At 35.7% G+C, this 12,415-nt stretch overlaps 1 protein-coding gene across 1 annotated transcript; it reads right to left on the bottom strand.

Moving 5' to 3' along the window:
* Positions 1–3,325: 3,325 nt before the first annotated feature.
* Positions 3,326–11,967, bottom strand: tegt (testis enhanced gene transcript (BAX inhibitor 1)). The gene is made up of 10 exons (XM_052569405.1): positions 11,807–11,967; positions 8,444–8,532; positions 7,215–7,323; positions 6,384–6,501; positions 6,257–6,305; positions 5,463–5,560; positions 5,285–5,364; positions 5,103–5,203; positions 4,106–4,181; positions 3,326–4,003 (listed from the first exon to the last, which is right to left on the bottom strand). Exons 2-10 carry the CDS (start codon positions 8,497–8,499, stop codon positions 3,980–3,982), a joined length of 711 nt encoding a protein of 236 aa, XP_052425365.1. The 5' UTR covers positions 8,500–8,532; positions 11,807–11,967; the 3' UTR covers positions 3,326–3,979.
* Positions 11,968–12,415: the final 448 nt, after the last annotated feature.

Raw genomic sequence — 12,415 nt, forward strand, 5'->3', positions numbered from 1 at the left:
GTCTCCTTACACTTTCTCCTGAATTCAATGAAGAAACAAGACTTATTGTAGTGGGAGGTAAGCTCAGACTGTAGAGGATATGGAACCTGCAATGGTTCATCCAATTGTACTCGACCCCAAACATCCATTATCCCATTTAATTATCAAGGACTGTGATGAGAAACTTTTCCATCCTGGTCCAGAGAGAGTTTTCTCAGAACTCTGCCGCAATTACTGGATAATTAGAGGTAGACAAGCTGTAAAAAAACATCAGTGGTCTTGCTTGCAAGTGGAGAGCTAAGCCATCTATCCCTCAAATATCAGATCTGCCAAGCTCCAAGCTCCGGTTGTTTAAACCTCCCTTTTGGTTCACCGGAATGGACTGTTTTGGTCCTTTTCATGTCAATATTGGCCGTAGAATGGAGAAGAGATGGGGCATTCTTTTTAAATGCCAGACCACTCGATGTCTGCATCTTGATTTGTTGAGCAGTTTAAATGTGGACAGCTTTCTAATGGCCCTACGCTGCTTCATATCTAGGAGAGAAAGGCCTTATGAGATTCTTTGTGATCAAGGAAGTAATTTTCGTTGAGCTGCAAGAGAATTAAAGGAAGCTTTCCAAATCCTTACAACTGAGCTTCAAGTCAAGTTGGAAAGTCAGCAGATAAATTCAACTTTAATCCACCACAAGCTCCTCATTTTGGAGGGTCATGGGAAAGAGAGGTACGTTCAGTTAAAACCGCTCTGCGGGTGGTACTTGGCAGTCAAACAGTATCAGAGGAAGTCCTACGAACAGTTTTGACTGAAATTGAAAGAGTGTTAAATTCGAAGCCACTTGGTTACACCCCTTCAAATATTTCAGATCTTGACCCCATCACTCCAAATCTCCTCCTCATGGGGCGGCGAGACTCTTCTCTACCTCAGGTGATTTATGCCAACACTAAGCTCTTTGGCCGCAGATCTTGGCACCATAGCCAAGTCCTCGTGGACCAGTTCTGGACATCCTTTATCCGATATTATCTACCAGGTCTGCAGCTAAACTAAATGACTCTGCTGTGGTGTAAGTTATTGATTCTCAACTCCCAAGAGCATCATGGCCCATGGGTAGGGTAGTACGTCTCTTACCTAGTCAGGATGGGCGTTAGATTAGCTGAGATCGTTATTAATGGAAAGACATATGTACGTCCAGTTGCTAAATTGATTCCGATACCTAAAATAAATTCACCTGTTGTGAATTTCACCCTAATCTTTAATTTTCTTTTTTTTTTCTTTTTCATATATATATATATATATATATTAACAGGACAGGATTAACAGGATATTGAGTTTTCACTCAATATCCTGTTAATCTTGAGTACCTATAGAGTAGTACTGCATCCTTCATAACGCCAAAAAGTCTTTAGTTTTATTATATTCATAAGAGAAATATAGTCTGTACCGATTTTTCCAGGAAAAACACGAGTGGCTGGAGGCGTGACGTGTGGGCGGAGCTAAAGAATCATGAGCGCCAGTAGGCTTTTGCGGTGAGAGCATGTGGAAGCTGTGACATTACCGTGAGGGAAAAACCATCATCCAAAACAAACCATGGCTTACAGTCAGATTCAGCCGTATATTTATGATCCAGAATCAGATCCAGAGGCTGAAACTGAACGAGAGCAGCAGCAGCAACGACTCGCTCTGAGCGGGGCTCGAACCCGGGTCTCTGGCATGGGAGGGGACGCACTAACAAGGAGGCAGAGATATTTTAAGCAGTTTTACTCACCGCCTGTGGTTCCAACACACGATCGTGACCCTTTTTCGTTGGGATTGCATCATCCTTAAGAAATAAACGATACACAAATCCGTCGTCAAACTGGGCCTTGTTTGTATTGCCCTGGCAACCAAAAACACACTTCTTTTGTGACTTTTCGCGACGCTCTCGCTCTGATCAGTGAAGTCTGTTGTGCTCTCAGTACTCTGCTATACGGGAGCGCGCTCTTCCGGCAGAAGTGCCTTAGGGTCCATATAAAGAAATTCCACTCCATCTAACGTCACACAGAGCCATACTCGAAAAAAACTTTCCGAAACTTGGGAACAAAAATACTCCTTCAAACGTACAACTTAATTTTTGAAACTTTGTCCATGTTTAGCATGGGAATCCAACTCTTTAACAGTGTAAAAAACTCAGTATGCATGAAATAGCATTTCACCCTCCCTTTAAGATGCGTTAAGTAAGTTTGTTTGCCAATATATTGTTTGGATTGAATATATATATATATATATATATATATATATATATGCATGTGTTGTTGAAATGTTTGTTGATGAATTGATTTCTTTTATTGTACTGTTTGTAGTGACTTAAGACCATCTTGTACATCTTGTACATCTTGTACATGTTGCCCATCCAGTTCATCCTGTCCATCTCCATGCTATGGGAATTATCTATGAATAATCATCTTGAACTTAAAATAAAAGAGAGCAAAGGACTGGTATCTGTCCTGTGTTTTAATCAGACACACCATCAAGTTTCTACACCTCCGATGAACTTTGGATATATTAACATCCGATATCCTACAGCAAAGATTTTACCCCTACTGTTAAATAGTGTCTGTGTAATCATTTGCAATCAAGTCAACGATATCGCTGACCCCATTTATTGTCAGTTATTGAACAATTAAACATATTTTTTTTATTATTAGCTAGTTAAACTACACATTCTGAACAATTACAGGTTTAAGCAATGTATTACTAGTTAGTTAGTATGCTACACTCCAAGAAGAATCTGTAAAAATAGTGCACAATATGAAGGAATTTTGTGTATTGATTTTTCTTTATTTTTAAGTTTTTGGGTTACAAGGTTAAAATGGTTTATGGATGCAAACCATTTCCATAACTGGAAAATAGTTTTTTTTTTTTTTTTTTCTAGATATTTTTCTTACATCTACTGAATGATCAACAATCACAGGTACACGGTTCTAACAAGATAAAAACAGCCCGTTTCTGCTTCGATTCTAAACAGGCATTTTCAAAATAATATAAGAAATTATATGTGGGCTATTTTGAGCTAAATCTTCACAGACATATTTATCTCCCCATTATTAGAATCCACATTAACAGCTCATAAATCAGATGATACATGTTTTTTTTTGGGGTTGTTACATATAAAAGCATCTGTTTTTCTGACAAAAGTTACATCTTGTTTATTTCATGTGACAAAAATTGTGATTGCAATAGGAAGCATAAAGTTTTTTTATTTCTAGGGCTGCCTTTTTAACTGGTCCCTGATTACAAGCATCAGAAGAATTAAGCATGCTCAATGTAAATTAATCACCAGAAGGTATAATATATTAGTCATCGGAGCATCAATGCAATCTGTGGCACCGTTTATTGACATAAGATGCACAATATTCATGAATAAAACAATCTCATCTGTGATAACTGAAAAATGCATTAATGTTAGACTTAACCAAATTAACAAAATTGGCACCAGCAGCTACAAAAACAATGTAATGTGCATTGGCAACTAGGAAAAAACTAATTAGTAAAAGAATTAACACAATAAACACAAAAAAGCAGTTTACTGAAGCACAACTAAGTTATGATTAGAAGGTATTTATGATACACAATTTAATATTGTTGAGAGTATAGGTAAGAAAGTCTCCTATCACCTTAACTAGCAGAAACACCTGCATTACACTCAAAAGTTTCTATTATATGTACAATTTTAAATCCAATTTTTTTACGAGACCCCATGAGATTCCTTTTCTACAGATCTCTATTTTCTGCCTCAAAGAGTTAAGTAGTAAGTCAAAGAAATTAAAGTCCAACCTAAACTTTTAAATAAGATTTCAAAATCTACAGTCAAACAACATTAGGTCATCAGCTTGACAACATATCCAATTTTCAAAAATAAAATTAAGACTATCAAATCACAAAATATAATCAAACTATATGTAATCAGATTCATAATGAAGCTGCTGACACGTATTCAGCTCACAGATGTTTTCACGCTCATGACAATTACTTCTTCTCCTTCTTCTTGTCCTAAAAAATAATAAAAGAAGTTACTCACGGAACAAAACAGATACAAATAATGATTCTGTTATGGACAGCACAGAGCTGATGCAGTTATGATGTTTCAAATACCTTCTCATTCATAGAGAGGATGATGAGAAGCTTTCTGAAGATGGTCACAAAGTCCAGGAAGAGGTCGACACAATGCCTTCATGAAAAAACAGAGAACAAACAGAAGCCTTGAAGCGTACGAACAAAAAACAGTGCCTCTCTGCATTCCTTTTCATTATGTACCACCTTTGGATGGTTAATTTAAATAATAATGAATAATATATATTTTAGATGCAATTAAATGGGACAGGATGAAGCAAACAAGAATTCTTAGTATATAATGCACTTGTGTAAAATGATAATTTAGATAATAATAATACAAAATGCACAATATTTGATTCATTTTCTTCAGTTTATCAGTATAGGCTGATATTGGTATTTATTGGCAAGTGTTAGACTATAGTTATGACTTTTCAAAACGAGTTTGAAACTTATTTATAAAAAGCCAAAGCAATATTAACCCAATTTACATTCACACAATACATCGTCCTCATGTCAAGCAGTTTAAAACCCCTGGGTTTCCATGAGGTCACGGAAATGCATAAGCTGTTCTTACATTTACATGTTTAAAGACGCTACAGTAAAGTCACTTCACGTCATATTGTTATAACACTTTAAGCAGAAGACTGCTTTAAAGCAAGTAGCTTTACAGTACTAAACATGAAGAAACAGCATCAGTGTTGCATTTAGTTTGAAGTGATGTTTTTATCAGCTGTTTGGACTCATTCTGACGGCACCCATTCAGTTCTTATGTTTGTTTTTTGTCTTTTTGTGGGGGGCTAGGTGCAATAAAATCACCTCAGTCCAGAATCATGCACAATCATTAAGTGAGTATCTATGAGGTTAGCCAAAGCATTGCTTCTCAGATCATAACCTTTCACATAATGCATTTCAGCGAGTGCATATTAAAATAGTTATTTAGCAAGTATAAAATTCATTTTTAGCAATAACTTTAAAAGCTTTCAATATATGATAACTATTGGTACACATGTAAACACAGTAAACCTCTAAGCCTTACCAGATGTAATCTTTGTCTCCCATTTCTGCCTTCTCAATAATCAGCTGTGTGTCAAACAGCACGAAGCCACACATGACGACCAGACCCAGATACACATGAGCCTGAAACCAACAGACAAAGAAACCGTTACACAAACTAGCACACAACTTCATCCCCTGCTTTCATACAGTCACATCATGTACCTTAAAGAGCAATTCAGAGGCGAAGAACATATTGAAGACTGAGACGAGCAGAAGAACAGTCAGCGCTGACATCAGTGTGCCTTGAGGAAAAATAAACCAAACCAAAGTTACAGGTCAAGACACAAACAACTGTACGTGACCAATGACCAACATGAGTAGCAGATGTTTCGATGTTTACCTCCCAAGAAGAGATAACTTCTGCGCTGTGCATAGAGAGCGCTCAGGGTGAAGCAGGTGAAGATGACCGAGGTGCCCAGGAAAGCAGTCAGGATGATGCTACACAAATGAATACAATCATTAGCCACGTGTCGAAAAATATCATCATGTGCAGTTCCACAGAGAACATGTAGTCAGTACATGACACACAACAAAATTAAACATTTCAGGGAAGCAACAATGCAAGTAATTTCTTAATTTTATGAGTTTTATTCCATTTTCACTCCATCACTTACTCACCAATGCTGCCCTACAATGGCAGAAGACCTTAACTCGCTAGACTTTAAAAGTTTTTATTTGTCCAACCAAATTTATTATAGGTAGGCAGTGAATGGGTGCCGTCAGAATGAGAGTCCAGACACCTAATAAAAGCATCACAATAATCCACAAGTAATCCACAGCACTCCAGTTCACATCTGGAGAAGACAAAGGATGAAACAAACCCATAATAATTTGGAGGGAAGTGTTGTGGATTGTAGACTATGTGTTTGAGTTAAAAACATCTTAATGCTGGATGTGTTTCATCTTTTGTCTTCTCCAGATGTTCACTGATGGACTGGAGTGCTGTGGATTATTGTGATGTTTTTATCAGCTGTTTGGACCCTCATTCTGACGGCACCCATTCGCTGCAGAGCATCCGTTGATGAGCAAGTGATACAATTAAACATTTCTCCAGATCTCTTTACATGAAGAAACAAAAGGATGTAATGGTGAAGGTTTATACATTTTCCCTAAATGGTCATTTTTGAATATTACCTCGGGTTGACACTTATGACGTAGTCCATGAGCGGGCCGAGTCCAAGACCTGTTTAAGGCACAGATTGAGTTTTAAACACATGATCTAGGAAATTAAGTTGCAGAAAAAAGCATATAAACAGCTCACCTGTGAAGAAAGCAAAAGCAGCGAGGATGGCCAGCCTCTTCTTCTCGGTCTGAGGGCTGTGAGGGGTCATGGCAAGCCAAACCATCATAGCCAGTGATCCAATCATGGTCAGCCCACCCTGAAAGACCAGATCATGATAATGTGTGTTAGAGAACCGCTTTACAAGAATCTGTGTACTAGCCGAGGTCCTTAAGTATTACATGCTCTACTTCAGCCCCTTGCGAAAGTATTCATGCCCCGTCCCCCGGAGTCCATAAACTCATCAGTCAGCTAGAAAAATAACTATAAAGAGAAGCATTTTGCTATATTTATTTTCTATTGCATAATTATAATAATAAACCTGCTGTCTAGGCTTACATGATAATAAATGCAGGAATGCAAGCTAAAGCTACAATTCAACTCCTCCTACAAAATAGCATGAAACTAATGAAGAAAAACAGGCTGGATGTGTCAAAGACATGAAACATTTACAGAATGCATTGAGGAGGAGCCCAAACTAGAGTGACCCTTATGCTCCATGATATCGGATCAGACTCTGTGGAACTGTAAAACAATTCTTTGTGGCTTCAAGTTAGAAAAGATGTTTAGTTCCCACTTCAAGTGAACCTTAGCTCCCAGGTCATCTACAAGATGGATTAAAATGCTGATAAAGTCGATAAGACAAAGCTACTGTTATAAGCTACTGTGTAAGTTAGGCTGCTTAAGAAATTGTATTCGCACTCATGCTCCTTTTCAGTTTGCATCTCTTTGTAGCCACAAATGCGAGTGAAATGCTGCCACTGTCGAGCCCTGACAGTTAGGAGTGAGAAATGTAAAGCCCAGAGCTGTTACCTGAAACATTCTCGTGATGAAGAAGACGTATGAGCCAGCGGCTGCCACCAGCATACACAGAGCCAGACTGGAGTAGACATTCTTCAGATGCTGCTGAGTGGAGCGAGAGCTGGACACACACACACACACACACACACAACCGTTTCAACACATCAGTCCGTTCTAGGGATGTACCGATATGATCAATATCTTGGTCACATGACAATATGAAATGATAGATCTTCTGGGCAAATTAAAGGTTTTTAAAATATATTAGTTTTGGGTTTACTGTGACATGATCCAAAGTTTATAGACAGGAAAACGAGAAGGCAGAAAGTAGTTTTCTTTATTTTGCAAAAGCTTGACTGTTTTGCTTCTGCATCTGGATTTGTGCTGAATGAGAGGTGGGCATCAGTTTCACCTTAAATTCATTTGTTTTTGGCTGGACGTTTATATATAGCTTAAACATTTAAATTGACTTCACTTTAGAAGATTTGTTGTGCAGAGAAGGGAACTTCAGCTGTGTTTATTATGTTTGTAAACATTTTACTTTTCTGACATTTTAGCCTGAATTATTTCTGAACGTAATCATAAAATGCGATGTGAGCACATACACGATTAACCCTATGTTTTTTTTCCTAAGTGTTGCAAACATTTTTATATATCTTGAAAAAATACTTTAATATCTTTAAAGCATTGACAGATTTTTTGTTTTGTTTAGTAGGCTACATTTGGCCAAACTCTAGAAAAGGCTATGATTAAGCACAGCAGGTTAAGATACTAGATTTTCCTTTTTTTTTATAAAGAAAATGCTATACTATATGTATTATTATTATTATTATTATTATTAATAATAATAGTAGTAGTAGTTATAGTAGTAGTAGTATAAGCAAAGAAAAAGTTGAAAAAAATAACAATTAACCGGTTACTAATCGGTTTCAAAATGATAATAATAAATGAGGAACACAGGAACAGAAAGCTCTTAATTTTTAACTCTCAAAGTGCATTAGATAGAATAATTTACCTAATTTACTTTTAAAATTTAAATTTTTTCCCAATTCCTAATTTCTCCTTTTAAATATCGTATTGAATATTGTATTGTGAGACTGTGATATCGTTATCATTCTTTCGTTACAATCTATTACAAGATTCTAGTTATTACAGTAATGAAATCAGAACCGTGGGCATCATGAATATCATACAGACCTGTACACATGTAACAATTACAGAGGTGATCAAAACACACTTACATCTGAGAAAACTTAAAGAGAGCGTCAAAGTTGATGCTGCGATCAAACACGTTCATTTTTCTGCTGCTTTAGTGATCTCAGGAAACCACCTACAAGAAGACACAGAAAACAGAAGAGATGAACGTCACTAAGCCTAAATCCATCAGAACCAATCAAATGGTCCTGTTCTCTAAGAGCAGTGAGCATCAGCTACACCCAAGGAATATACATACTAGCCTCACAAGCCATGGTAGCCATTAACTTCCATAGTATGGAGAAAATAACAAATGGAAGTCAGTACCAGTGCTGGGAGTAACGCATTACAAGTGAAGTGAGTTACATAATCAGATTACTTTTTTCAAGTAACTAGTCCTATCCTAATGATGAGAAAATCGTGTGAACATATTTAACTACAGTAACTTCGTGAACATACATTTACTCAAACACTGTACCAAAACAGATTCAGTGTTCCTCAAAATGAATAAAAACAGTCAAATGCAAGATTAAGACACAAACCTGCAATAGTTAAATATATATATTTTTTTAATTAACTGATGTCTTGCTGCTCACCTTCGCTGATTCAATTCAACCACACTAATAAGAAATAAAAAATACTTTGGATAAACTAGCATTTGTGCTTCATTGTTGTATTTGCTGAAGAGTGCTGAACTTTCTTCTCCTGTGTTCTACTGTACAGACGTGAATCTAGCTTTCCTTCAGCCTGGGGCTTTATCTTTGACAACAGAACTGTTTATATTAAAAACAAATAAGCAAGCCCTTACTATATAGAAAAAGTAATGCATTACTCTCCATTAAAAGTAACTAAGTAACCTAATAAGTTACTTACTTAAGGAGTAGACTAATGCAATATTGTAATGCATTATTTTTACAAGTAACACTGGTGACTCTTTCACAACCAGAAACAGTCTAATGGTCTATTTTTTTTTTATGGAAACTGCAGTCTAGGTTGTTTAATTACATGAATAAAGGTATTATTAAGGCTGATTTGACTAACAGCCCATCCATGGGAAGGCATGAGCAGCACTTTCTGGTGTTGCAAGCGGTAGTATATCTGGACTAGGAAAACAGGGTCAGAAAATAACAGTCCTAGGGGGAAAATGACACCAGAACTTATAAAAATGCCCTCCAAAACTCAAGAAATGGCTGCCTCAGTATGATTTTTTTAGTTTTTATAGACTAATTATAACATACAATTTATTTAAGCAATATCACAAGCAAGAGTGTTGTTTTTTCCTGAATATCAGCACAAATATGAAGAGATTTTAATATTCTAAAACCAGTTCACTAAACTAAAAGTTAACATTAAGTGACTCCTGTTTGTCATTGTGCACGTAACTTAATGCCAATAAATCATCGGAAATATTGGGCTTTACCAATATATCGTATCTTTACATTTGTCCTGCCTGTTGTCCGTGGATTTACCTGTATTTGGTGTTATTTGCCATATAAAACTTATTTAGACATGCAAAATAGATTTTACAATCAATTCAATGAACACTTGTCACTCAAATCAAACAGGATTTTTTTCACAAAAGTGACGACTCAAGAAAGCAAATTAAACGTTCTCTCATTTGTAGGTTGTGTTGACACCTAGCGGTGGATGCAAGTAAAACAGTATAATAGTATAATACCTCATTTTTTTTTCCTTCTCACTTGAAATTCATGCAATTAACATGTTTTTGACAAAGATTTCAATTTGTTTGTGGACTATATAGCCTGCATCAAAATGAGGTTTGCAATGATGCACGATATGCTAATTTGTTTAAATTCATACCTACGTCATCACCAAAATTGTCCTCTTTTTTTTTACATTGAAACTTGAAAAAAAAAAAATAGACCTATCTACTGAAAATTTTTTTTTTTACTGTTACTGCAAACCAAAATATTTTTAAGGATGGCCTAAACAAAGGAATTAATGTATACAGAAAGTATAATAACGATTGCTTTTATATTATTAGTAATAGGCAAACATTGTAATACTTTCTCGTTTGTCGTCAGCATTAAGAAAATACGCATTTATATTATTTAAACAATTTTTTTTTTATGACTAATGAACATTTAATTTCACAAACCATGCAAACAGCTGTGAGATCTTGTGAAGTGTGTATGTGATCTGCATGATCGTGTGTTCTCTGTGTGACAGTCTGTCCGTGTGAATTGAATACTATAAACTCATGATGTCAAATTATACAGTGCCTTATGCATTTGTCATATTCATCTCATTTTCTCTGTGTTATGTTTGTAAAATGAGTTGAATAAGTGATTCAATGACTCACTCATTAAGACTCGTTAATGCACACACAAATCTTTGTGGGAGACCTGCATACAAATGTTTACATGAACAAATCATGATTCACTAAAATCTTCTGTACTAAAATGTATTCTAAATTTTTAATAATGCATCTTAACATATGTTTCACCTTAGGATGATAGTTAGCCTATTTTACATATAATTTATATATAGTTACCATAAAACATAGGCAACATTCCATCTTCAAAATATTTCATAAATGGTGAGAGAATATGAAACACTGCTTTAGTGCCTATCTTTTACAAAAATTAAGCATGGGTAAACTACAAAAAAAAAAAAAATAAGTGCAAGGTTCTTCTAAATGAACTTGAACAAGAAAACAAGGATACGGTTGACTGAATATGACAGAAAAAAACTAGCAAGGACATTTTAGGTAAGACTAAGAGTAAATTAAATAATATAAAATCAAAACATTGTGTTAAAGGTCACATTTATTTATTTATTGTTATGAAAGGATAGCAGGAAATTATGCCATTCGGAATGTTCACTGTGAAACATTTTCAGTTTAACCTTTGGCCTCATCTAACCACCATTACACAATCATCTGTCACCATTACACTTCTGAAATAAACGGAGAAAATGACGATGTGTTTACTACACACTGGGCCTCGCAGACTTTATATTGGTGTTTAAATCAGAAGTAACGTTATTTAACTCCGGACACCGAGAGATCAACACCGAACTTCCTCACGAAGAGTGAAAGTAAAATCTAGCGTTAAACAAATCTTCACCAGCAGCGGCGTAACGAAAGTGACGTTACAGAGAAAGCACCATATTTGGTTTGACCAACTTCACAAACAAACACGCAGCTGAAGCACTGTCAGCAGTTTAAACACAAACACTTACACATTATTCTCAATATTACGCGATAATACTGCTGTAACACAGACTCAGAAGTCCGTTATCAATCGATCTGATCGTGACGTGTTTAAATCTTCTGCGCTGCTCTCGCTCACTGCGTCGTGGCTAACGTTTACTGGTAATTTCTTTATCATATATATCTATATATATTATTTCTCCTCATTCCATAAGCATTAAGTCCACTTTATTACCATAAGATGTGAACTTCCCGTCTGTTGTAAGAAGGCCTGGATCTGAATCAACGAGTCCTCGACACGTACAGCGACTGAGTGACAAACAACGCGATGACGTCACACGCTCGTCTTCTTCTTCTTCTTTAGTTTTTTTTCAACGAGTTACCCTATCAACATTATAGGTGCATACCGCCACCTACTATATTGGAGTGTGTCAAATAATGACTTCATTCATCTCATTTTATATTGTTTGTAGTCTATTTTTTCCCATTTTCTTCCTCATATTTCTTACAGGCTAATAGTCCTATAACATTCGCTACATTTTGAAACCTCACATCTATCTGTGTTTACGTTACTCATTAGAAATGATGTATTATTAAGTCTTGTGTGTCCTAGCCGTAGCCTTGTATAACCGAATTTCTTCTGTTCTGCTTTTAATATATATATTTTTTTTTTTCACTCAAATGACTTTTTGAATATCTAAGTCCCAAATCTTTGCCAGTGATTATCAATGTTACTTTTAAATATTGTTTTTACTTCATTTTCTCCAAGGGAGATATCTATTTTGTCATTCCGATTAACTTTTATTATTATTTATTTATTTATTTATTTATTTATTTATTTTTA

This window comes from Carassius gibelio, chromosome B11 (assembly GCF_023724105.1).
Source record: "Carassius gibelio isolate Cgi1373 ecotype wild population from Czech Republic chromosome B11, carGib1.2-hapl.c, whole genome shotgun sequence".
NCBI classification, from domain to species: Eukaryota; Metazoa; Chordata; class Actinopteri; order Cypriniformes; family Cyprinidae; genus Carassius; species Carassius gibelio.